General features: G+C 38.1%; 1 protein-coding gene across 1 annotated transcript; it reads left to right on the top strand.

Moving 5' to 3' along the window:
• The first annotated feature begins 6,431 nt into the window (after positions 1 to 6,431).
• Positions 6,432 to 26,328, top strand: LOC140231305 (BTB/POZ domain-containing protein KCTD3-like). The gene is made up of 16 exons (XM_072311492.1): positions 6,432 to 6,598; positions 14,254 to 14,307; positions 14,854 to 14,899; positions 15,514 to 15,646; positions 16,263 to 16,343; positions 17,415 to 17,576; positions 18,157 to 18,441; positions 19,334 to 19,449; positions 19,965 to 20,052; positions 20,854 to 20,976; positions 21,548 to 21,718; positions 22,290 to 22,445; positions 22,694 to 22,790; positions 23,348 to 23,480; positions 25,063 to 25,120; positions 25,991 to 26,328. The coding sequence occupies exons 1-16, from the start codon at positions 6,516 to 6,518 to the stop codon at positions 26,326 to 26,328; spliced, it is 2,124 nt and encodes a 707-aa protein (XP_072167593.1). The 5' UTR covers positions 6,432 to 6,515.
• The last annotated feature ends 842 nt before the right edge of the window (positions 26,329 to 27,170 follow it).

Here is a 27,170-nt window from a genome sequence, read left to right as displayed (position 1 = left end):
ATTGCAGCCGCTGCTCCGTGTAACATTTTTCCTGCTTAATATAAAATGATATGTGTGAACACAATAGACATTGCTATTTTGTGCGCGTCATCGTCACGTTTTGTTCTTATCTTCTTCTTTTCTTTTCTTTTTTTGATAAATTTTGGCGAGCGAGCGCAGCGAGCGAGCCGAAAATTTTTGTATTTCAGCTTACAAAACATTGAATTCTTGTCATTTTTTGCTTATTTAATCTTACAATTCGAGATAATAGTGACGGCCTTATAGATAACAATTTATACCAACAAACTGTGGACTTGAAAAAAATACTCTAGATTGTACGAGCGAGTGAGCCGAAATTTGCATATTTCCTCGTCATCATTACGTTTTGTTCTTTTTTGTTCCCTCCCCCCCCCCCCCCGTATGTTCAAAACCGTTGGCGCATTCTTTTGATCCAATTGGCGATCGCTTCAGAACGAAAGAAATTGCAGCCGCTGCTCCGTGAAACATTTTGCTTGCTAAATATAAAATAACATGTGTGAACACAATAGACATTGTCATTTTGTCCGCGTCATCATCACGTTTTGTTCTTACCTTCTTTATTTATATAAATTTTGGCGAGCGAACGCAGGGAGCGAGCAGAAAAATTTTGTATTTCATCTGACAGAACATGGAATTCTTGTGTGAACACAATAAACATTGTCATTTTGTCTGCGTCATCATCATGTTTTGTTTTTATCTTGTTTGATTTGGTTTTCTGCCCCCCAACTACATTCTCCCCCCCCCCCCCCTTTCCGGGCGAGTTTTTTTTTTTTTCTTCTTCTTCTTCTTCTTCTTCTTCTTCTTCTTTTCTTTTTTCTTTTTTCTTCTTCTTCGTTTTTTTTTCTTTTTCTTCTTTTTTTTCGTTTTTTTTTTCGTTTTTTGCGCCCCCAAGGTGTGGCGCCCGGGGCACGTGCCCCCCTTGCCCCCCCCCCCCTAGATACGCCACTGCCTCACTGCTGTTTATGTAATTGTTTAGGCTGATTTGCTTCATTTCCACGCAATCTGATGCACTCACGAGCTCTTGGCCTCCTCCTTTCCTTGGCAGGTACAACCTGTAGACATCAGCACTCATCTGGTGGGTTTTGTAGTTCGAGAGCATCTTTCTTGTCTTCCATATAATAGCAGCCAGTTTCGCCTTCGTCCATTCCACCACTCCTCCTGTGTATCTCAAAACTGCTACCGCCCAAGTGCTATAGAGCTGTGATATCACGTGTCCACCATTTAAGTGTGATTTGGTCGTCACAGACACTTTGATAGCATTGTTCGAAACATCATCAGATTCCAACACACCGAGGTATTTGTAATTCTCTCCTTTCTCCAAACTCTGTAATAGTCTTTCATCAGGAAGTGATATTCCTGCCCTCTTCACTTCGGTCTCCCTCTCTTCATAACCAGGGTAGCGCACTTGTTGATGCCGAAGTCCATTCCGGATGTCTTTGGTTCATCTTGTTGAAGAGCTTGTTCTGTCTGAATTGCGTTACACGTTGCTGGTATCCTTTTACCTTTGCAGCCTTCGCCGTCACACGCTGCTTGAGCTCTTCAAATCAAAGACGACAGTCCTCCCTTTTCCATTTATATTGTACCTTTTCTCAATTTGAGATAGTCCTCTGATTTTCTTACCGCGTCTCTTTTCGCTCTCAGTTAGTTTACTTATGGCAGCCCTCATCTCCGTTATTTTGTCCCTCCAGTCGTCTTTTCCACCATGGCTCAGTTTTATTAACTTTTTGCTTAGAATGCACTTTAAATCCAAGATCTTCAGTTACAACTTTGGCTGCAGCATAAAGTAGAGCATTTGTGTCTGTTATGCATGTGGTATCGATGGTGTCCAATAGACCTACGTCGTTAACATCCATATAATATGCCCCATCAGCTTGCGTTTGTCTATACTGAATTGAGGGCTGGCAGCTTTTCTCTTTGGGAATCCGTCATTATATTCCAATATTCTCGACCTTATTGTTGTTTTTTCTTCAGAGAGTTCAAATTCAATTCGTGATGCTTCCGTATCTTCCCCTATCTGCTCATTGTCCTCATCACCAGCGTGGAACGTGGTATTTGGGGTACAGTGTTATCATTCGTTGGTCTATATTCTGCAATGTATCGTCATTTGTATTACTCTGCTCCACCTCACTCTCTTTATCTCCTCCGACTCGAGAGAACCATCGATTTACTCTTATAGCTCTGACTTGATCAGCTAATCTCTGTTCTGATATTGCAAAGAGTTCTTCCTCGTCCCAAAAGCGCTTCATGCGCTGTCGATAACCTCTCTTTCTTGGCTCACTTTTGAAGTAACACTTCATTACAACTTTGTTGGTTGTTCTACTCCACTTTCGTCTATGCACATTGTCAATCATTTCCTCATGTTGATCATGGCCAGTGTTTTGGTTACGTCCAGGAGACGCCTGACCATCCACGTCTCTCCTTATTATTATTATTATTATTATTATTATTAGTATCATTATTATTATTATTATTATCATTATTATTATTATCATTATTATTATTGTTATTATCATTATTACAATTATTATCATTATTATTATTGTTATTATCATTATTACAATTATTATTATCATTATTATTATTATTATTATTATTATTATTATTATTATTATTATCATTGTTATTGTTATCATTATTATTATTATTATTATAAATGTTATTATCATTATCATTATTATTATTATTATCATTATTATTATAATTGTCATCATCATCATCATTATTATTATCCTTATCCTCGTCTTTGTTCTTGTCACTTCGTTTTTATTTCCATACTTCTGATCGCTAAATACAATATTTTTTCTGCCTCTAATGGGAACGTCATTAGATATTTATCAAGAGACGTGTATACAACGGGGGATGTAGTAAATGCATAAATCTTATTGTTTATCCCCACTGTCTATTGCTTGTCTTGTAATCTTGAAACTAACTCATAGTAAGCGAGCACCTTTGTCATTGAGAGCGCGTCGGCGTTTGCGCTAATGAAAACAACAATGCACAACATTAAACCGTTCGGTTACCATTATCGCTGAATTTATTTAGTGACATGGTATACTAATATTTCTAACTTTTATGATTAAAAACTTTCTCAAAATTCCACTCAAAGAGTGCACCAGATCGTTGAATTTCAATTCTAAAAATCAAAATACTCTCTGGAGGAGGAGGAGGAGGGGGGGGGGGGGGATCCGGGAACTCCATCCCACACCTAATTCCCTTCTCGTATAGTTCCACCGCCATAAACTATACACAGTGAAAAGACGCGAAAGCAGAAATTTGATCAAGTCATTGTCATGTCCGAATGGCCTCATTGGTTGTTTCTCAAGCTTTTCATTTAAAATGATCTTAATATTTCCCCCGAATAGGCTACAGATCGTTGAATTTCAGTTTGCTATATATACACACAGTATGCAAAAGCTCCATGGGTGGGAGATAGCCCCTCCCATACCCTCCCCCTATTCTGACCATCTCAAAATACTGTGAATTAATGTCAACATTTAAATGTAGTATTTATTGTTTTACACATCCTAGCAATCAATTTGCTCAATATAAAAATCTTGCAACCATAAAATACGCACTATCATACTAAGTCATACATCCTAACCCCATACCCTGATCCCTGACACGACATTTAGTGTTCCTGCGACAGTTGTTCCGGTCTCATTTTCCCCTAACTACACACAGCCCTGTCGCTGTACACATTTAGTGTAAGTCGCGACTTGCACTAAATTTAATGTGTACAGCGACAGGGCTGTGTACAGTTGATTTTCCCCCAATGACTTAGGGCTGGGTTAGGGTTGTATTAGGCTACATAAATTATAGTTGACGTGAAAATTAAGATTAGGGTTTTGTATTGTTTATGGTTAGAATTTATGTTCGGCTTATAGGTGTGCAGATATCATGGGAGCAATATTATTGTCGCAGGGGCAAGATATGGAACTCCTTATAGATACACACACATCTCCTATCGTATAATCGTAAGCACACTGGGATCGATTTTTGTTGTTGTTGTTGCTACGTCTATATTCCTGTTTATACTCTCTAAAAGAAATCGAGTATGTTCACTCTTGTAAGGAGTGAATAACAGAAAAGTGTGAATTTAGAGTAAAATTGGAGTTAATTTTGAGTGAAAATTTTCATTTTCATTCATTTTAGAGTGACCTCAGGGATCACTCGAAGAGTGACGAGTGATCCCTGAGGTCACTCCAAAATGAGTGAAAATTAACATTTTCACTCGATTTTTTTTAAAGAGAGTAGATGTGTGTGTATGTGTGTGTATGTATGTGTGTGTGCGCGCATGCGCGCGCGCGTGTGTGTGCGTGTGTCACAACTCTTATCCCAAAGCTTAGGAAATTTCAGTTTAAACTTCTTCATGGTGCACTTTATACAAAAGTTAATCTGGTGAGATTTGGGTTTGTTTCGGATGATCTCTACTCTTTCTGCAAAAAGAGCACTGAGACATATTCACATTTATTTTGGGAGTGTATCAAAGTGCAGGAATTGTGGCAAATCATTATTCAGAAATTGAATTTAGAGGAATTAGGAAACATGAATTGGAAAGTTGTTTATACAGCTATATCCGGAAACTCGTTAAAAGTTAAAGGATGGAATACAATTTATTATATTGATGATTAAATATATTTTATATTCAGCGAGATCAGAAGGGGAGATACCAAAGTTTATTGATGTTATGAAGTATTCTAAGATGTGTAAAGAAGAAGAAAATAAGATAGCGAGTAAAAGAGGAACAGTTGGAATGCAGTTGGTAAAGTAGGAATATGATGTATACCGCGGATGATATGTGATTTTCCTTTTCTGTCTTGATTTTACTGTATCTGCGAGTTATTGTCACATCGTTGTTGGTTTTTTCCCCTCTCTGTTGATTCTACGATTTCCATATTTCCACATTATGATTAGGATGTATATGAGAACAAAATGGCAATTTACACGGCAGAGTTATTCAAGTGTGAATAAAACCTGAAACCTGAGGACTGAAGGCACGGGGTGGGGGGGGGGGGGGAGTGCATGTTTGCGTGTGTGTGTGTGTGTGTGTGTGTGTGTGTGTGTGTGTGTGTGCATGTGTGTATGTTTTCTCCCAAATGGCCTCGTTTTATGTATTTTTTTTTCGAGAAGCAATGAAATATGCCCGTTTTGTTTTTCAAGCAAATTATCTATTGTGTTGAGTCCGTTTTGCGGGCTTTTTGCGAGAATATATATGTCGTTAAAAGAAACAAAAAGCGGATTTCGTTTCCTTGGCTAAAAGAGTTACAATGTGAGATGACATTAGTTTGCACAATGTTGGTGTTACCGCATTTTGTCCTTATATAGTGTAAGATTTACGTTATTCTGTACAATGTTTGTGTATAATGCAGTTTGTCTTTGTATGATGTTTTGTTTCTGTTTCTGTGAACGTTTCTGTAAAAAAAAAAAAAAAAGTGTGAGTATATGACACATGGTCCCCGTATACTTCTCTATCAATGAAAACTGAAACAGAGTGAAAGCAGGTTACGAGAACAAGAGGAGTGGGACGAGAAAAAAAAAACCACGAATTGAAGGGAGTCAGAAAGTGAAAAGGAAGCTTATAAAGAGGGGAAGGGGGTTATGGCTTTGTTTGAAAGTGTAGACCTATCAGTTCATCATAATGATGATACAAGAGTGTTTTATCTCATTTTTGTCTTGAATACCTTTCTCGTCTTCATCAACGATATTATATAATGCATCTGTGCTTGTTTACATCAGTCCCATCGGTATGGAGATCCGAGCATAAACAATCCTAGACAAGAGTAAAAAGTAACTATACCAATTCAGTTCTTCTTGACTAATCGAGTGTTAGCCTAGGCGCATAGTCACACCGTGCAGCTACTAAACATTGTTTAATATTTCCATGATTTAACCAAGGAGCTTGAAGTTCCTTGATTTAATTTTAAACTGAACAGGGGTGTAAAACAACCAGAATTCTTGCGAAACAAGACCACTGATAGCATTTTATCATCACCTAGAAATATCCAGCTGATGAAAGAAGCCCCACAAGCATTTACAGGGTGGGGCGTTCAGTTTGCTAGTCTTTATACTGACTCTTATATTTTGTGTTCTCATTTTTAGGGAAGTCTAATCCTGGCAAATGTCAACGATAACATTTTTTTGCATACTTTCAATCCTATTTCATGAGATAAAGTAAGTATTTTTGTCACTCATTTTACTGAATCAGAGTGATCTACCAAACTTTCTGCTACGCAGTGTACATGGGGCTTATAATAAGGTGTGAAAACAAAGACTGCGCAGTCAAAAGAAGCGTACCGTAGAGGAGTGCAATTCCGGAGTTCCCCACTAGCATCGTACGTACAGTACGTACGCGTATAAAAGCAGCGGTATTCTAATCAAAGAACGTGATTCTAATTTGGGATGTTAGAGTGTAACGCTACTCACAGTCCGGTGCTGAAGCATTTAGGACTCAAGAATTATAAATATTTAGAGCGTGTAACGGCTGTCTTTTCATCCAGATGCCTCTTGATTGGAGACCAACGATGAGTGGACACTTTTTTTGTTCGGGCGATCTCATAAAACTGAACGTTGGTGGAACAAGGTAAGTAGGCCTAACAGAATAGGTCTACATTAAATTCTACTGCTCGTTTACACTCCAGTCGAAATTGTAGTCCCACATATCTATTTTGACGCTGTAATAATCGCAAATCGTGAGTATTGGATGACGGTAGCATGCCATGTTATTGGTTATAGAACTAGAAGTACCCGGTGTTCCCGGGCCGCGACCGGGCATAAATTTACAACTGTAACTGACCAATAATGTGAATGAGTTGAACAAAGAGAGAGTGGGCGGAGAAAATGTGGATATCTGTTTGACCAGTCAAGGTGACACAAGTCAATACTCAATAGTTTGTGAAATTGTGTTTCACTGTTTGTTCATGATCTAACCCCCTCTGACTGATGACGCGTGCAGGACGCTGTTAGCAGAAGAGTAACCAAGGGAATGATCTAACATTTTCAGAAAATCGACCTCCCCCGACTTTCGGAACATCATCATCATCATCATCATCATCATCATCATCATCATCTGTAAGGGAGTGTAGGTAGATCCTGTCGAGTCTCCCTGTCGTCAGCGCTTTGTAGCATGAGTAACAGTCTAGAGTAACTGCGTCAGTAAGTGGCCGTGCAGCCGTTCGTGGCAGGTACAACATACATGGTAATATACAGCTAAACACAGGCTCAGCATTGCACTGTTACATGCACACTACACATATACTAACACACTAGCAATCAACAAAAACCAACCGATAAAATGGGCACGATCTCTGACAAAAGTGAAATTTTCTCACCTAAATGACAACATATCGCACCCAAAATGAAATTTTCGTTACTTCTTAACATAACAGTTAAGAAACAATGGTCCAAGAAACTGGATTTTTTTTCGTTTTCTCAATGTTCATGGATTTTGAAAACATATCCTCACGTAAAATAGAATTTTCGCGAGCCGATGTGGGCCGCCATTTTTTTCAGAAAGTGGATGTTACCATCGAAAAAAATGAGAAAAACACGAGAAAGACATCAACAACACCGCCAGAAGTGCAATCTTGTTTGCGGCCAATGCATGTGCGCACGCTATTTTCACGTGCTTTCGCAATGGGAATTGGCGCTTACGCAATGTTCGCGAGACATGTGAAGGCGTTCAGCTAAAGATCGCGGAGCACGCGCGTATTGCATAGGGATTGTACATCGTGCTGCAAGCAGAAATACTACGTCGCATATCGCCCTTATCGGCGAAAATTGTGCCGGGTTTTGCCATGGTAAATCATGAAAACTGCGTTGGTCAATGGTAAATTTCTTTCATGAAAACAATTGCGTTAATGAATAATCTTGTCTATGATATATGAAATGGTTGAAAATAATTTGCCTGATTTGTTTACAAGTTGGAAAAACTCTTAACAATGTTAAACTGCCGCAAACGGGATATTTTACTCTATATCAAGCGTGGGCATGGATGTCAGACAATTTCAAAATGTTTCTCTAACCAAAACGTGTCTTAAACTGTGTTTAGACAACCTTTTGTTGTATTACCTAGTGGGTCACAAATTATTATACTCAAATTTTTGTCTTATAGGAGACAACTTTTATTGCTATGCAGCAATGTCTTTTATTGCTATGCAGCAATGTCTTTTATTGCTATGCAGCAATGTCTTGTAGTATAGACCGGCGGCATGGCATTGATACAGCCGTGCGTGGTTGTCTCGTTGCCATTGACATCAACGTCCTTTACTATTTGGACTTCTGTGTTGTCATCAGAATTAAAAAAAAAAAAAAAGAAGAAGAGACAAACAATGATGAATGAAGGGAATGAAAGCATTGTCCAATTTAAGTCTTCAGTTGGGTTCTTCTTCTTCTGGTACTAGTCCTGCATCCTTCATAGAATTCTACTTGAAGATTATTACAGGCATGATTCATGCTGTGTGTGCTGTGCTTGTGTGAAAGTGCAGTTGTATAAAATATCTCCGGGTGAAAGTAAAAATCAATCAGTCTACACTGCATAGCTTGCCATCAGTTTAAGCCGGAAGGCTTCCACTGATGGGGCTGATATGATGTCAGGGGGCAGTGAGTTCCAAGTCTGCACAGTGCGTGGGCAGAAGAACTGCTTAAAATGATGTTCATTTCTGGAGATTCGCAGATGGTAGCCTTGACCATGAACATGTCTTGTTGCTTTGTGGACTGTTGCTGCAAATTGCTGTTTTTCAAAGGGGTTCAACCAAAGTAAAAACAACATAACAATACACAAAACATTCAGTAGGGGAGAGTAGTAAAAAAAAACCACCCAACAACAACAACCAAAAATAAATGACTAAACAAGAAATACACAAATTTAACTGAAACAGTAAACAAATAACAATATATGCGAGGTACATGTAAGTCAAAGAACTCAAACATATAGAGCAAAAAAATCAGAAGTAGGGAGAAAAGAAAAGGAAAAAAAAAGCCAAACAATAATAGTAACTCGTACATTATTACCAAATCAAAATGCCATAAACTCAATAATGTAAGGCATTCATTGCAATTGGAATGGTGTTCAGATGACGTTTGAAACTCTCGACTGAAACAAATTTACCATAATCCAGATCATTCCATAATTTAACGCCACGATAAATCAAAGATCATATACCATAATTTTGGGTTGTGGGAGTTTGAGTTTGTGTTTGCCAGATCTCGTCACATGTATGGAGTTTCACGCACACGAAACATACTGCTTAAATATGATGGACAAAAATTATGGGTTATTTGGTACGTGACGCATGCTGAGTGTTTTCTCCAACGCACACTAAGTCTTTCTAATTTAAGTACATCATACAAGTTTTGCGAAGGGAATAAATAATCCACATTCAGTACAATCCGAAGTGCCTGATTTTGTAATACTTGTAATTCATTAAGATAGGACTTGTATGTGTTTGCCCAAACTACATCACAGTAGTCAAAATTAGGCTGAATAATTGATTTGTAAAACAGTAATGCCGTGTGTCTATCAATATACACTCTTATTCTACAAAATAAATGTAACAACTTAAACACTTTTTTCTTCACGTAATCAGCATGTTGTTTCCAACATAAATTCTGATCAATAATTACACCTTAGAAGTACATGTATTTACAACATTCATTTCTCTTCATTTCATTATCATCTATATAAATATGACAACTGTTGAGTACTGTTTGGTACTTTTTCAAACGCTGATGTGTACCGAGAAACATTACTTCACATTTCTTTGCATTCACGGTGAGTTTATTTTGCTTAAACCAGCTGGATAACCTCAGCAAATCGATGTTTAATTTCATGGTAATATTAGTTGGCTCTTTCAATGCAGTAAACAAGCAGGTATCATCTGCGTACAAAGATAACTCGCAATGGTTTACAGGCATATCATTAACAAAAATAGAAGATAATAAATGGCCTAGAAGTGAGCCCTTGGGTACACCACATTTCAAATCGGATTCAGTAGATATAATACAGACGTATATTGCCTTCTAGTTCTATCTTCAAAATAATTTCTGAACCACCTCAGTGCATGTTGGCCAAATCCATACATTTCTAACTTCTGCAATAAAATACAATGGTTGACAGTATCGAATGCTTTCTTGAGGTCGATTGCCACAAGACCAACAATATTACCTTTATCATGTCTGTCACAGATGAGGTGTTATGATACCTGTTGAGAACAAATCTCGTAGCAATTTTTTGGATGTTCCTTTCTGTATGTGGGTCCCACAGAGGAGCTCCATATTCCAGGAGTGGTCTCACCAGAGATTGATGGGCCATGGTCTTGAGTGGAGTGGAGGAGATCCTCACGTTTCTGCAAAGGAATGCAAGGGTATTGTTTGCTTTGTTGCAGATGTTAACATGCCTGTTCCAACGGAGGTCTGAGGAAATTGTGACTCCTAGGTATTTCACTTCTGGGAAAGCCTTGAGAGGTTTGCCATAGAGGGTGCACTGGAAGATCTCTGGATGTCTTTTACAGGTGACCCGAAAGACTTGACACTTATCAGGATTGAACTCCATCAGCCACTTCTTGCTCCAATCAGCAAGAGCATCAAGGTCGGCCTGAAGTTTTCTGGAATCGGTGGCAGTTTTGACAGTCATGTATATCAGGGTGTCATCAGCAAAGAGTCGCACATTGGAATTTAGGGATTCAGGCAGGTCATTGATGAAAAATAGGAAGAGGCAAGGCCCGATGACTAAACCTTGAGGCACTCCTGATTTCACGGAGCCTGCATATGAGGTTTGGCCTTCTAGCACAACTTGTTGAGTACGGTTGTGAAGTAAGTTTTCGATCCATCTGCCTACCCTTTGATACCATGGAAATGAAGCTTCTGGGACAGTCGTTGGTGGCCAACCTTACTAAAGGCTTTAGGCCTACTTAAGTCCAGTACGATAACATCTGTTTGGTTACCCTCTGGCATGTTGTTCTGAAGATCTCCCAGAAACCCAGCGAGTTGTGTTTCACCAGACATTTTTGTTTTAAAGCCATACTGTAGCGGGTAGAGGATTTCATTAATTGTAGCATGGTGCATAACGCTGCTGGTAATAATGTGTTCCATTATCTTGCAGCATACTCAGGTGAGGGAAATCGGTCTGTAGTTCGATAGGTTGGATGCATTGCCCTTCTTGGTTGCCATTATCAACATGAAATGACTGAGAGGAATTATTAAAGAAAAATCTCTTTATGTGATGATTTGTGTGTATTCCGTATGGGAGTCAAATAATTGTGTCCCGAACACAATCAAAATTGACTCTGTTCAGTCAAATACCAATGCAGCCTCCAGTAAAAAATTATAATTGAGATAGTCGAGATGACCTGTATTCATGGATTTAATACTTTGTTACGATTTCTGTGATCAACCCCCTCCCCCTGAAAAAGTAGGCCCAATTCTGAGGTTGAAAATAGTTTGGTTAGGTGAAGGTGATGAAAATATGAATAGACCAACTAATACTAACACCAATAATGATACTTATACTTATAAATACCAATACTAATGTTGATGATACCAGTGATAGAGATAATACTGTTAAAGAAATAATATGCAGCAACATCATAATTTTGATGTTCACACGTAAGAATAAAAACAATGTAAGCATACCTCATTTTTCACCACATGTGTCACTGCAGTAATTACTGCTCGTTTCGCGTTTGAAGACACCTTGCATATTACCTGGATGGCATGTACATGTAAATACCTATGCCTTCTGTAATGGTGTTGGTATTGAATCATCAGGGTCCCTGGATACATGCTTTCTCCTTCATCTTCATCATCCTCTTGATATTCTGTGGCTCCGATGTCATCGCATCCCTCAGATCCTGTGTCCTCAACTTGATTTCCTGTAACCTTAAAATCAGGCTGCTCAGTTTGACCTGAATCTTTGTTTTTTTGGGTAGCAAAAAGGGTCCTCTTTTTCGCTTTTGGGGTTGGGGAGTTCTCTACTGGCGGTCCATTCTCTCCTAATTGACTTCTTGCAGGGCGCCAACGGGCAGTCCTTTTCTTTCCTTGTTTGACAGTGTTTCTGAGAATTACTGTGTGGCATTTCCGGCACACAAAATTGTCCAAATACACAGTCCTGCCGCAAAGTTTGAAGGCTGTACCTGGAGATGTAATTGCGGCCAGTCTCAATCGACTTTACCCCTTTGACCCCTTTTCGAAGAGAGTCATGCACATAACACACCTATGGATCGTAATAGGCCATGATTCCATACAGCGGTCAAAAAGAAAACATCAGGAAAAGAGACAGGCTCTATGCTGCTTGTTCAGAAAAGTTTTCCCGCCGTGCGCAGCTTTGGTCAGAGCAGAGCCACGAATTTGGCTCAGCTCACACAGCGCAAAAACACAAGGAGGGAATGCAAAATTGCAGCATGTGTGGATCCTTCACACATAGAGAACGCGAATGTGAGGTGGTTTCATGACTAGCAAATAATCACTCTCTATAATAGATACACCAATGTTCGTGACAATATTTTCAGCCATTTGCAATAATAATATGGAGACGAACAGTGCAATTTTAGCAATCCTCTTGACTTTTATCTCACATACAAATAGGACTTAAATAGGTAACTCCTAAAAGACATTATTTCCACACGTCAAAAAGTTGATAGGCACAGCTTTGTGCATGCGAATGACACTGGTATGGGCGTGATTGTCACCTTCCCTCTCCAGGTATTCATTGTGCACCATCATGAGAATGACGAACATAAAATATAGACGATTACACAAGGACATACATGTAACATAATAGAGCGTTATTGTTCCTAATATGCATGATGTGGAAGAGAATAAATGAATAAATATGCTTGTACATTACCATTGCTAATACTGGTACATAAAAGGTGTAATCATAACACTCCTATGTGTAAATAACAATATCAACATGAAGTTGTAATTGAGTGTATGAGTGTTATTAGTTATAGTGTTGATGATATGTGTGTTTTAAGAAACCACTTCACCTTTTGAAAATGCCATGGGGAGTAGTGGAATAAAACCCCATTGACCATATGCATGGAACTGAAATGGTTAATTTATAATTTTTCATTAAACAATCTGATATGCCTTAAAGAAGAAAGTCACTCTAAAATTCTATCAATTTCATGAGAATTAAAAAAGAAATCCAGCAGAACGGTGCAAAAATGATAAAAATATGATAAAAAACAAGGAAGTTATGACATTCACAGATTTCAAAAATTTTCAGAAACACTTTTTCACCAATCGTTATGAATGAATGAACGAATGAATGAATAAATGAATGAATAAATGAATAAATGAATGAATGAAGTAGTACTTGTTTAGTCAAATTGATTGGTCCGCATGCTGATGCATAGAGAGTTAGCTTCCATTTTTTAAACATGTGATACACAATTATTATTAAACACACACACACACACACACACACACACAATGGAACAGCAAGTGATATGACTTAAAGAAAAAGAAAGACAGGTAGGATTTCAACCATAGCATTTCAACCATAGTATTTCAACCATGGTATTTTCAAAGAAAAAAAGTCTCTTTAAATGAACAATCAAATAATTCTGAACCACTGACGGTACACAGAATTATATCCTCATGAATTCCTTTATGTTCACAATTCCTTTATTGCAAATAAGTAATGTAATGAACATTCAACATGTTCAAACATCATGCATTCTACTGCATTACGCCTGTTTAACATCGGCTCATGAATATTCATATATCAGGTCTCAGTGAGAACTCAAGATTTTTTCCATACGCATACGTGTATTATAATATTTACTGCGTTTTATCCATACCTGATCAACAGCAAGGTTGTTGGCGCATGCGCTGTGAAAGCACTACGGCAATGTATTTACAAGTTCGCAGGGAGGACCAAAAGGCTCAGAAAGGACCAAAAGGAAATCATATTGTAAATCAATTCATTGCTAATGATTGTAAGTATATCGGCTAACAGACTGGCTGTGAATTCTAGCGTAAAACCATGTATTATGGTCTCTGGTCTCCCGGACAGTAAGCCATATCAGGCGATACATCAAAAGCAATAAGCTAGCCCTGCAACCCTGACATATATGTGTTGGGATCGCTGTTGCGGTTATTCATGATCATGACATAACACTACTATTTAACAGTTAATTTAGATCTACACTAACACTAGTAATACTGGTAAACACTATAAGCCCATGTATTACAATGTGATTTTCATTTCATAAATCCCTTTTATTCGCACAGATTTTCAACATCCAGGCAGACACTGACATGGATTCCAGACTCCTTTTTCTCAAGGTAAAAAACCTGCACCAATGTTTGACCTCCTGTGCCAAAATTGGACTGTGCACAACAGCATAGGTTTTACATGTAGTTGGTGGTCAAATTTTGGACGGCGTTATGGTCGAATCATGGGTGGCTTGCTTTAAATATCAACATATTCTTTGGCTTTTGCTATTGTTGAAGGTTGCTCGGCATATGAATATTTCCAGGAATTTTTCTTTTCATTCTGGAAAAATAAGATCAGATGTTGAATAAATGATAAATATGAATTGATAAGAAATATATGAAACAATGTAAGTATTTGGAAATTATTTGATATTCTTTGTAAATTGTTTTTGCTCTCTTTGGCTTAAAGATGTGAAAGAATCTGCTCATTTTGAGGGATATGTTTTCAAAATTGAAATTTGTTTTCTGGGTTTGATCAAAGGGCAGTCCATTATGATACTAAAGTTACTTCTGATATTAGGTCTAGATGTGTATTTTTTGCAACAAAGACTGAGTGTGTTTAGAAATTTACTGTTATCTGTTCTTCCTTTTCTTCATCCCCCAACTTAAACATAGCCTGCTAAGTGGAAGAATATCTTCTGTGAAGGATGAAACTGGAGCGGTAAGTGTTGCAAATAGAGTGAGGAACAAAAAAATTCAGTCATATGTACTACATTGTAAACAGTAGCAGTGCTATTGCAGTAAAAATCCTTGTTAATTCACCAGCATTGGGGGATGTTTTCTTCAATTGATATTGTACATAAATCTACTGCTTCTATTACAGTTTAATTATGATCCAGATATGTACAAAAGTAGTAGTTGAAATGTGAACTGAACCTGGAGTTATCTGTGCCCATTAGCATTGTTCTATGTTTTAGCATATCTCACTTAATTTATTTTGATCATGTGTACAAATCTACTCATCATCTGATATCTAAATACAAAGATGCTGCATATGTCAAAGTTGTAGTTTGGGTGTAAAGCAGTATAGGCTTGCATCAATAATACGTCAATAATGTTTATGTTGTCACTTCCAAAAGGTGTGTCACTTCACATTTACTGTGTAAGATGTTCAAAGTATGTAAATGCCTCAAATGAAATATGTAGTTTCTGAAGTATGCAAAGCTCCTGGAACCATGGAATAGTTGTACTCTTCTTTCAATTCATTTATTCATCTATTATTAAGCAGCATGTCATAATAAATAAAAAAAACAAATATTTCATGTCATATTTCAGATATTTATTGACAGAGACCCCAGCGCCTTTGTTCCCATCCTCAATTATCTGAGGACAAAGGAACTGAATCTCAAAGGCATTGACATACAGACCCTGAAACATGAGGCGGAATTCTATGGAATCCTACCACTAGGTGAGCAATGTCAGTTTGCATCATTGTATGTCTCCATAACACTCCAGCAGGTGTGATACTTTAAAATGAGGAATATTTGCATGCATTTCAATTTCGCGAGAGCCAAGATTCATTGAATGTTAGAGGCAACTCGCGAAAATTTCATGCCGTGAAAAAGGCTCTCGGCTCCAATTCGCGAAAAATTTCATGCCGCGAAAATATTGTGTCTTACAGTAAAATACATGCCTCTTGTTCTGTTTTGTGACCAGCATTTACTGAGCTCTAGGCAAGCATCTGTCCAAATAATGAAAGGCTAGTGAGAATTGTGCTTGGGCATGAAGCACTGGATAATTCAAATAAATGAACTTCAAAAGTGAGCTACTTTATTAAACAAACTCTTGAGAAAAGTACTGCAGAGTCCTAATTCAGTGTATAAAGACAACCTGTGATTAGTGAAGTTATGTGAATATGCATGCATGTTCCAATACAGTTTAGATGATGGCTGTTTTAAATCTAATTGTCATTGCAAAACCAAGATATCTGTCTACGTATGCTGTCAAACTGAGAACAGTTCAGCTATTTTAGCCATACAGACACAAATTTGATTATTTTGCGGTCATCTCATGTTGGTTTCCAGTGAAGAAATTGGCCTTATGTGAGGATCTGGATCATTCATCCTGTGGAAATGTCCTCTTCCATGGATTTTTGCCCCCTACACGTAAGTAGAATCTGTCAAATGTAGATTAAAAAGAAATGTATATCATCCAATGCACAATCCCTTTCATCACCGGATATTCTATGACGGTATTCTTTTGTGATATTTTGTAGCCTCTATATAGATAGTGTATGGAAGATGAGGTTATGGAACTTGGACAAGATGATGTATCATGGACTACCTATTTCAAATCTTGATCCTACTCATCGTAGGATGCTCTGTGAAAGGGTGGTCTTTCTATAGATTTTGAATTCTCTGAAGTCAGCACCCTTTTGGTACTTGCCTGATGTTGTATCAAATTATGTGTCCAATATAGAATGACATGCTGATGTTGAATTGAGGGATTTTGCATAGAACATGGGGTCTCTGAGATTTAGTTTGTTGAATTTGTTGTTGGCTTTAAAAACACCCTTCTTTAGGAGGGGTTGTGTAGATGAAGAGTGTTTAGAATCATGGTAAATACACTTAGCCAACCATTCATGTGTGTGCTTTGTCGGAATCTTTTTCAAACCCAATTTGACACATTGTTAGCATGATAAGCACAACAACAAAAAAAAAACAAGCATATCTCACTATTGCTCTCCATGTTATAGTAATTGAGAGGAGATGGGGTGGGGGGGGGGGAGGAGGGTTGAGAATGTATGCAGGGTCTTTATTATGGGGTATCTCACTGAGCTGCAAATATTTGCGAGCATAGCGAATTCTAGGGAATTTCAGGGTTCATTAACAGTTGTAATCAAAATCATAAACAATTGCAATCAAATTTGCAGATAGTTTTCATTGTTGTAAACAATTTTTCTTGTCTCAAAGAAACTTTGAGCATGTTCAAAATTTCTTTGCAACAAGAAAAACCGTTTACGACATTGAAAACTGTTTGCAAATTTGATTGCAATTGTTTACAAATTTGATTACAACTGTTAATGAACCCTGGCGAAACCTAAAATTCCCTAGAATTCGCTACGTTCGCAAACATTTCCCCTGCTCAGTGAGATACTCCCTTATATCTTTTCATTTATTAAGGTAATCAAATCCTTCATTTAGAGCATATGTTGTGTAACAATCATTGCTTCCCAGCCTTCCCTGTGAGACACGACCTAGCTGAGCAGAGGTACAGCTTTGCCAGTGAGGCAGAGCTGAGGATGCGGCCAGGCTCTCGTGCTGGGTCAGGCAGGGATCAGCGACCAGCATCGGCCATTGATATCAGACATTCCAAAAATGATCTTGACATTCCACTAGGTCAGTTTCATATGGTGATGAGGATGCTGTGGATTCTGTCTTTATTTCAGCATTTGGATCTTTTCCTTTCAACTTTGATGTAATTATTGGTGACAATGTAATAAGAGTGATTTTTCCCCCATTCCTAGGATTCAATGATAAAGTGTTGAGAAGAAATCATCATGAGAATTCTCAGTTTTGCATTTCACAGTGTGAATTCATGTATTGTTAATTGAATATCTTTGCACTGTAATAGATGGAGGATGCTTTGATGTTGCAGCTCAAATTACAATCCAGCAAATATTACTGTCATGTTTGCTCAATGTAAGAATGTTAAAGAGTTTTAGCTCTGTTATTCAACTCGGGCATGTAGCCTTTCATCCAAGTTGATGTTTTTATGCCCGTATATGAAAGACAAAGCAACAAAGTTTATCTTAACCTGACTTACTATATCAACATGGACTTTAAAATGTTAAGGTCAAATAACTTATTGCAAATTAAATTATTTCAGTTAGTCCCGTGATACAGTCATAGAGTGGCCTATCAATGCTATGCTAGTCGAAATGTATCAAAAACAAATCAGCAACTTTCGTTATCACAGATGCCAGCATTGATCCGCGTCGTGTGCTCATAATCGGGGGACACCACAACTGGATTGTGCTGGCCTATGCTCACTACGTCTGCTGCTACCGCATCAAGGAGTCGACCGGCTGGCACCAAGTCTTCATCTCACCGTACCTGGAGCAGACGGTGCAGAGGGTAGCGCTGAACCCAAAGGTGGGCGGAGTCGCTCATCTCGACAACAGGGAGAAGATGGTTGCCGTTGCGTACGGGAGCCAGATCCGGATGTGGAGTTGTCGGGAAGGAGAGGAGAAGGTGGAAATTGGTGAGCAGGTCACATTGGGATTTATGTATAATACTAGCGCTGTTGAGATGGTGCATGAGTAAACAGTGATTCTTTGATACTTTGTACATTTTCATGACAATCATAATTGTTCTCACGTGAACTCTTTGTTCCCTTTCGTTCTGTAGAGTATGAGGACGTGCTCTTTTAATGCCTCTTTGAATTATTATTACATTTCACACTTATGGAAAACGTTTCCACAAGTTTTATAATGATGATGATAAAATAGGTATACAGTAGTCATTGTGAATCAGTCAGCACCTCTGAATTTGAAATATGTATTAGTATTGTATGTGATGTATTGCAATATATTACAATGACAACCATTTGGTCCCTCCTCCATACAGTGTATACATCTTTGATCTCACAAGACATGTAGGTAAATGTTTTAGGGGTAAAACTGTTAATTCTCATTGTAGTTTTTTTCTTACTTTCACTAATCATGTAGACTGAGTGAACTGTCATAGTGTGTACTCATTATTACCTTTTACCGAAGTACACATATGTTGCCGCCGAAGCCCTTCACCACCGTTGCAGTGGCAAGCTGTTTGAATTGCTCTCTCAGTTGTCGTGACCATCCATTCACGAAATCAAAAGCATGCAGAATTCATCTTAACTGGCCAAGCGTGAAAGATTAACTGTGCAAAGATCTCTGCTTTTACTCTTTACGGTAATTCAAAATCAAACTACTCACAGTCTCTTCTTCATCGGGAGCCAACTGGACCCCATGGAAGACCAGCTTAGCATAGCTGAATATGGGCTATCCAGCCATCTTCTCGGATGGAAATGAACAAACAAACAAACAAACAAACAAACTTATGCATCGATGATAATTCATATTTTTTTTTGTGTGTTCTTTTTTTCTTTTCAACAGGAACTTTCAGTTTAGGGGTGCAGGTGGACAGTCTCTTCTTCATTGGGAGTCAGCTGGTAGCCACCAGTCACGTTGGCAAGGTTGGAGTCTGGTATGCTCTGACACAAGCTTGGCAGGTATGTCAGTTCACTTCTTCTTACTGTAGCTTGTAACTATTCATGATTTAGTCTTTCCATAGACAGTTTTTGTGATTTGTGTTCTGTTTTACTGATTTGCCAATTGCTAGAATTCCTCTTCTTCTCACTTTGCTATGATTTAGTAAAAAAAATACAATGTTACTTGTTCATATGAGATATATTTCATCATTAGTTTTAATTTATCTCAGAGCCAAACTGAGGTAGCCGTTAGTCTTTATTTTCTTCTTTTGTTTACTTTCCGAGCAAATCCATGTTCAAGGTGTAATAAGCACTCATATGCAACTAGATCATACTTCACAAAGGTGACATTTCACAATGACATACATTAACGCGTTGAGGATGGACTAATTTGGCTATAACGCGCATTTCCCATAAACACCAGCCCGAGGATTCCCAGGACTCATCTTCAGTGGGATAAAGGAGATGCAAGTACAGCTGATATCATATGATTTTAAAAGTAAGTTACTTTTGACTTTTCTATCCCATCTCTGCAGGTCCAAGATGTACAGCCCATTGCCAGCTATGATACAGCAGGTTACGTCCTCCTTCTGGGCTGCACAAATGGATCAATATACTACATAGGTATAGGAAATAGTCCAGTTACACTACAATCAGTTGTATTGTATTCATCGTTGTATTCATTTACTTCCATTGAGTAAAAACAATTTAAAAGTAAAATAGCAAACAAACAAACAAACGAACAAAGGAATCATCATGATATAAGTGAAACATAGTAATTGACAAAAGTCAATTTTATTGTTGATTACAAATGCGATACATTGTTGGTTGTAAAGGGTATTTTAGGGATTGGTTCGTTGTACTTGCTGTGCAATAAAGTAGGTTATGAAAATCAGTGTACAGGAAAAGCCAGTTGCAACTTTGTAGCATACACCAAGTACATGTACCGGTATATGCAAGGGGTATCACTAACTAATGATATTGAAAATATTGTTTTCCAAAATTTGTTGTGTATTGCTAAAGATACTGTTTACCATTGGCAACAGTGGTTTCAGAAATGTTCAAGTTATCACATTTGATGTGTACAGTATATGTGTAGGTCAGTTGTATCACAAAACATCCTACCATATAAACATTTTGCAGTAAAGCCTAAAATTTAAGGAGATATCACGATTTTTCTCACTAAACCATAACTATAGACGGTTTAGTCTAGAGACAATTTGATTAAAGCTATTGTTCACATTTTCTATATTTAACAATACTTAACATTGTTTATACTGATTAACTTTTTTACGCTGGTTGTGTCTATCCCTAACTCACATTTTAGAACTATTTTGAAGCACTAAAACTGGGTTTCTGTTTCATCTGCAAATGGTAAATAATGCCTTTAATGTCCTGTCTGAATTCTGTTCTGCCCTTGACCAGATATGCAGAAGTTCCCTCTGCGAATCAAGGACAAAGATCTCCTGGTTACCGAGCTGTACAAGGATCCAGCCAACGATGCTGTCACAGCTCTCAGTGTTTATCTCACACCAAAGAGCAGCAATAGCAAGTGGTTTTCATTTTCTTTATATGTCTGGTATTCTGTTTCTTTCTTCTTCTTTTTTTCTTTTGTCTTCTTATGCCATTGATTGCATATTATGAATATTGATGAGACTTTCTGATGAAAGGTTTGGCTGACTGTTGGAAAAGTTCATGATCATTACCTTTTCTCTTGGTTACTGGGGCGTGCAATCATGCACTGCTCAAGTTTTGCAGCTGAATTATAAGTATCTGTATACCTGTACGTGCATGTTATTGTTGAATGCTTATTGTAGATGATGAAATATTCTTTCTGACATGGAGTAATCAAATGCCTACTTGTATTTGTCCTCTGAATTGTAGGCCTACAAGGTGATTTGGGTATTGATGTATAAGTAGATTTAATGTGTGTACTTAAAACATGTGGAAAAAGAATCAAAGCAAGTCTGGTACTGCATTGTCATTTTCATAGTGGCCCCCTCCCCTCTCTTGACAAAATAGGCTTTATCCATGTAAGTATCAAATATGTGATATGCTTTGTAGTAAACTGCACAGTGTGAAGATTAGTTCTGACCACTCTTCGATGTTCGTTTTATAGGTCCAAGTGGTAACTGGATTGAGATAGCCTATGGCACGAGCTCAGGCAAGGTCAGGGTGATCGTCCAGCATCCAGAGACTGTCGGTCAAGGCCCCCAACTCTTCCAGACCTTCACCGTCCACAGAAATCCCATCACGAAGGTTGTGCTGTCAGAAAAGTATTTAGTCTCGGGTGAGTGTCAACTGCATTACTGTGAATTTCCATCTAACCCAAGATTTTACACCAAATGAAAAAGTGATCAGAGTAAATAAAGACATTTGACTATAGAATTTCACTAACTTTTCTTTTAATTGCTCTTGACTAAGACTAGCAAACTTTATTGCAGTTTCAAGTATTGGCAGTTGATTTTAATAGAGAGGGGGAGACAGCAAGATGTGAAGAACATGTAAAAAATAGAAGTGTTCTTGAGGTAAGGTGTGATATAGAAATTCATTATGGTTGAAAGTGCTACTTCTGTGTCAGCAATTTATGATATGATGTAAGAATTAACATATTTCAGGGCAAAGTGTGTTGTTATACCTTTCCAGTATACATTGCCATGTAGAGTATTCTTGTGTGATGCTTTTTGAATGACTTGTTTTCAGGTGACTTGTACTTACTTTCGAGAATATCTTCTTTTGTTTTTTGTCTGTGTCATATTCTGTACTTGTGTGTGGATAATGCCAGGGATGCTGTTATGTTCCTTAAAAGCAATATGAATCTGTGGTGACAAGTCTTCACTGCATGCATCTCTATATATTAGTTTGCTCCGAGTTCAACCACGCCCGCACCTGGACCGTGACACGCTTCCGGGGGATGCTATCCACCCAGCCCGGCTCCACCCCTCTGGCTTCCTTCAAGGTTTTGTCCATAGAGGACTCAGACCCTCATCCCTGCCAGCAGGTTGGCAACGACATTGGTGAGTTTCCGTAGACATGCCAGTACGTGGACACAAACACACTCACACACATAACACACTTTTTTGTCCACTCTTTTAAGATGTAATTTTGAGAATAGGAAATCAGCTTTGGCATCGTGAAGTAGAAATGAAACTTGCTAGGGTGAAACAGGTAGAGGTTTCTGTTTGTTTGTTTGTCTTTTGTTTGTGAAAGGTTGGTGTGAATATGAGCTGCTTTTCATGCCATCTCTTGCCCCCATTCTGCCTAGGTCCGTTTGGAGAGCTCGACGATCAACAGGTGTTTGTTCAGAAAGTTGTTCCCGACACAGATCAAGTCTACGTCAGACTGTCATCTACGGGTCAAAGGTGAAGTTCTACATTCATGTATATTATGTTGTCTTATGAGTCCCTTGATCATGATGAGTGGAGTACAATTCTTCTTTTTTTTTTTATTCAAAATGATGATAGGTGCAGTAATGACAGGATTTATCTTACAACATGATATGTTTTGATAATATATGATAATATAATTATGTTTTAAATTGTTTTGAAGGTCCCTCTTTTTGTATTTTTTTCAGGCATGCATCCATTGTCTAAAGCAGTAGTTTCAAGCTCTAGCCATAATACAAACAATTCCTATTGAAATATGATTATGATTTTATGATATAATTATATTCTATGACTTGTGTGAGGAACTACAAATATACTGGAAGCAACACGGAAGAGAAAAGTGCATCGCAGCATGTTACTGTGGCTGTGCATCATTTTATTTTGCCTGCAAGTCAGACCCAGCTTTGATCTGTGATAGTATAAGAGCTTCTTGTGGCGGAATTGGAGCTGAACTCGAGTAAAGCTCTGTGCAGTGTTAGAAAAATTAACGATGTGATCTTTATTGTTTTGTTTTTGTTTTGTTTTTCTGCCAGAGTGTGTATGATCCGATCTGTTGACGGCAGCAGCATATCCTCGTTCTGTGTCCATGAGTGCGAGGGGTCAAGTCGCATGGGGTCGCGACCCAGGAGGTACCTCTTCACAGGTCATGCCAACGGAGGGGTGCAGGTAAGCGCAAACTTGGCGTTTGTTGTACAGATTTTATGACAGTCTGTGAAAAGTGTCCAAGACAAGTCTACCTGAATGAATGTGGTGATATCTGTATAATGTGTGTCATAGAGTACCTATCACAAGTAAATTTGAGAATGAAAGGAATTCATGCAAATAGGTTAATTACTGTCTCCCACACTCTCAAACAGTTTTTATTATTTGATAGATACTTCAAAACAGCTGTTACTGCCCTGCTTTTCTAACTGCCAGCTTTATGTTGCTCTCTCTGTTTGTCATTTTGCCTTTAATAGACATCATTGCTAGGATCTAAAGCTCAGGCACCTTTTGACTCAGTTTCACTCCTCCGGCTCACTTTTACTGGATAAACTGTTTTCAGCAGCTTTTTCCTAACTTGTTCATACACGCGCATGTGTGGAACCATGACAATATCACTGAATGTGTGTGTAGTAACATATTCTTCAGACGAGAATTGGACCTACGTGTGTATTTCATGCAGTCTGCCCAAGTTCCTGGATGTAGCTTTTCAACTGCACATGCACCATTATCAGCCTATGGGTTGAATTGAGATATTGCGGTTGTATCTTTAGTGTGTCACAGTCTCTGTAAATGGGGTTGATTTGAAGTGGGAGGTATTATGGGGTTGAATCAAAACCCGATACACTGGAGGGTAAAGATTATTCTCCCTTTGGAAGACACAAATGCAAAGAGGAGCGGTTTTTGTAGTTCACTTGATGTTTGTTGGCAAAGCTACCAAAAAGTCAGTGGAATGTTTATGTTTATGCCTTTCATTGTAAACTGAGCAATGGTGATATTTCTGTCCTAGCAATAGCCATGTCAAAAAAGACCGCGCCAAGTGGTATCACACACACAAAAAAATTGTCTGTTTAAATATATGTGATTTTTAAAGGGTGTGTACAGTTCTGGTTGAGGTGGAGATTTAGCTTTTAACGTTTTGCAAAATATTCAGAAACCACCCTATGAGATGTCAAAGATCATGCAATTCCAAGTGGTATCAAAAGTTTATTTGATGAAAATCGGTTTGAAATGGCTGAGATATCCAAAAACAAGGTGAAACAAAGAGATCCTAATAAAGGCGTGGCCTGTCGCCTTTTATTATTATCACTTTTTTGGTTGAAAACCAATTTTCATCCAATAAACGTTGAATCCTTCTTAAAATTACATGCTCTTTCATATTTCATAAGAGTTTTCTCATTATCTCACTTAGGAATGTTCAAAACATGGATCCCCACCTCAACCAGAACTGTACAGTCCCTTTAAACATGGTTGTACATGGCTAACCTTGCACATGAAACTCCTCTCAACCGTTTGGTTGCATTCTTTGGAAAAAGTGCTTGTTTTTGTCCCAACAGTTATGACAAAGAGCACTTGATAACAAAATGTGATGGTGAGGGGAATAATTGAAGGGAGTAAATGCAGAGGAAATAGAAACTAGTGTCTTAAAACATACACCATGGTGCAGTTGGCACTTGAACCTCTTGCACAGTGTATTAGAAATGCTCAGTAGACTGTCAAGTTAGTCTGATTACTAAAAAATTGTATCTTTTTTGAAATCTGCCAGATGTGGGATCTCACGACGGCGATAGATATCTTCAACAAAAAAGAGAAGACAGATACTGGTGAGTCCATGTTTGACAGTTGTTTGGGGTTTTTTTTTGGGGGGGGGATGAGGCAGCAGTTTCTTTTTTTATCCTCCATCCTACTGTTTTTGGAAAACAAATTCTGTCATCAAGAAATATCAAAGGTATTGAACTAGTTTTAGAGTTATAGTGCGGAAAATGCTGTTGTCACACTCATTGAATTCATTCACTCATTATTTTTTTTTAACTCAACCTAATCTAATAATTTTGTGTCGTATCATCCTGTAAATGTTTTAATGCAGTGAGCCATATTGATATAGAGTATGTTTTTATAATATAAAAACATATTCTGTATCAATATGACTTACTGCATTAACATATATAATATGTTGTCACAGTAAAGCCTTTCCACGAAATTATAAGTCAAAGGTAAAGCATAAACCACCCATATCAAGATTGTAACAATGTTCATCATTCCCATTGACAATATATTGATGAGAGCAGTTGAAATATGCATTTAAGTGATTTTGTGTTTAACAGAATATATAAAACAACCCAGGTATAAACTATAATACATCTCATATTATACAAAATTGCAATTATACTTTATGGATTTCAGAAAATCTCAATAATCAAAGTAAATACAGTAACATTAACTGATAAGTATAATCAGAAAAAGTGTGAAGAGTGTGGCCGACCACTGTGTCTTGCCTTTAATCCTTTTTATGGTAGGTACTTTGGACATTGTGTACAACACTATGGAGTTTTTGTTTTTTGCCAATCACACTCAAAATACACAAAAGGGTTAAATCCTGAAAAGTCACTTTCTCAAAATGCCAGTGACATTGTGTGTAAATGATTATTGATGATGACAGATTTGCATGTATAATTTTTTTTTTTTTTTTTCAGATGAAAGTGTTCCTGGTGGGCCCACTGAGGAGGAATTAATCAAGCTGCTTGGAGGGAGTGATGTGAGTGCCTCCCGATGCACCACGCCGTCCATGAGCCCCGCCTCCTCCCAGCTGCTTTCCATGCCTAGGGCCAACCAGCTCAGGGCCTCTTGCACCGCACTGCCCCAGCACAGTGTGGAGGAGCTGCCCCGCAGCCTAGGGGCCGAGGGGGGATGCGAGCCTGACGCTGTGGACAGCGAAAGGGAGGGCCTGAGGGAGGTGGCGGCGACCTCTGACCCACCACCGAGAGACCCGTCTCAGCCGACGCAGCACAAGGTCAAGGTGTCACACTGCTAGCACAGCGGAGTGCAGTGTCTGTGCCCGAAGGACAGGGGCGTGACACATTGGTGGGGAGGGTAGGAGGTCATTCTCTGTTCCTGGGACAAATAACTTGAGCAAGATGGAAGAAACCTGATCCAAGTCTTCTTCTCGCTATGCTGAGAGCTGGCAATAAATTTACTACCAATGTAGAAATAGCTTTTAATGGGTCTCTGTATTGACATCTAGACGTATTTATTTCTTTGCCAAGTATCAGATAAGTTCACTTGCTGATGTGAGGCTTTCTTCGCGTATCAGCTAGTTTGGACATGCAAAACAGTTTCGTTCATATTTCCTAACTGTTGAGTTAAAACATATACTCTATATATGAAACTGTTCTCTTTTTGTTTAAAATGATATAATTTTATGCCTAAGTTAAGATCTATTTTAAGGATTATTTTTATACTGGTGAAAATTATTTTCTTTGCGCTGATGGTGTATAAATTACAGTAAATGCATATTTATTTTTTCATACATTTGAGAATATGGGTTACTGAATATAGCTTACCTCCAGTAAAAAAAAAAAAAAAAAAAAAGTGTGAGAAAAATCAATTGCTTGCAGGAATTGTTAAGTTGTTCACCATATAGTGATTTAGATACATGACACTGGATATTTTGTACTTTATTTGATGAATTTGAGGATGCAATAATACTTGTACATATATTTGTTGAAAAATATACTGCAGGAAAAAAGAAATGCAGAAATGCAGATGCAAAAAAGTCAAACAGAAAAGTAACTGCTGCACTGAAGTCTGACATAAGCTAAAAAGTTTCTGGGAAGTCAAAATTTGTGCATTTAAAACGAATGATATTATTCACAG

Source organism: Diadema setosum, chromosome 1 (assembly GCF_964275005.1).
Source record: "Diadema setosum chromosome 1, eeDiaSeto1, whole genome shotgun sequence".
Classification (NCBI taxonomy): domain Eukaryota; kingdom Metazoa; phylum Echinodermata; class Echinoidea; order Diadematoida; family Diadematidae; genus Diadema; species Diadema setosum.
The sequence above is the reverse complement of the archived record's forward strand: the minus strand, read 5'-3'. Positions and strand labels throughout refer to the sequence as shown.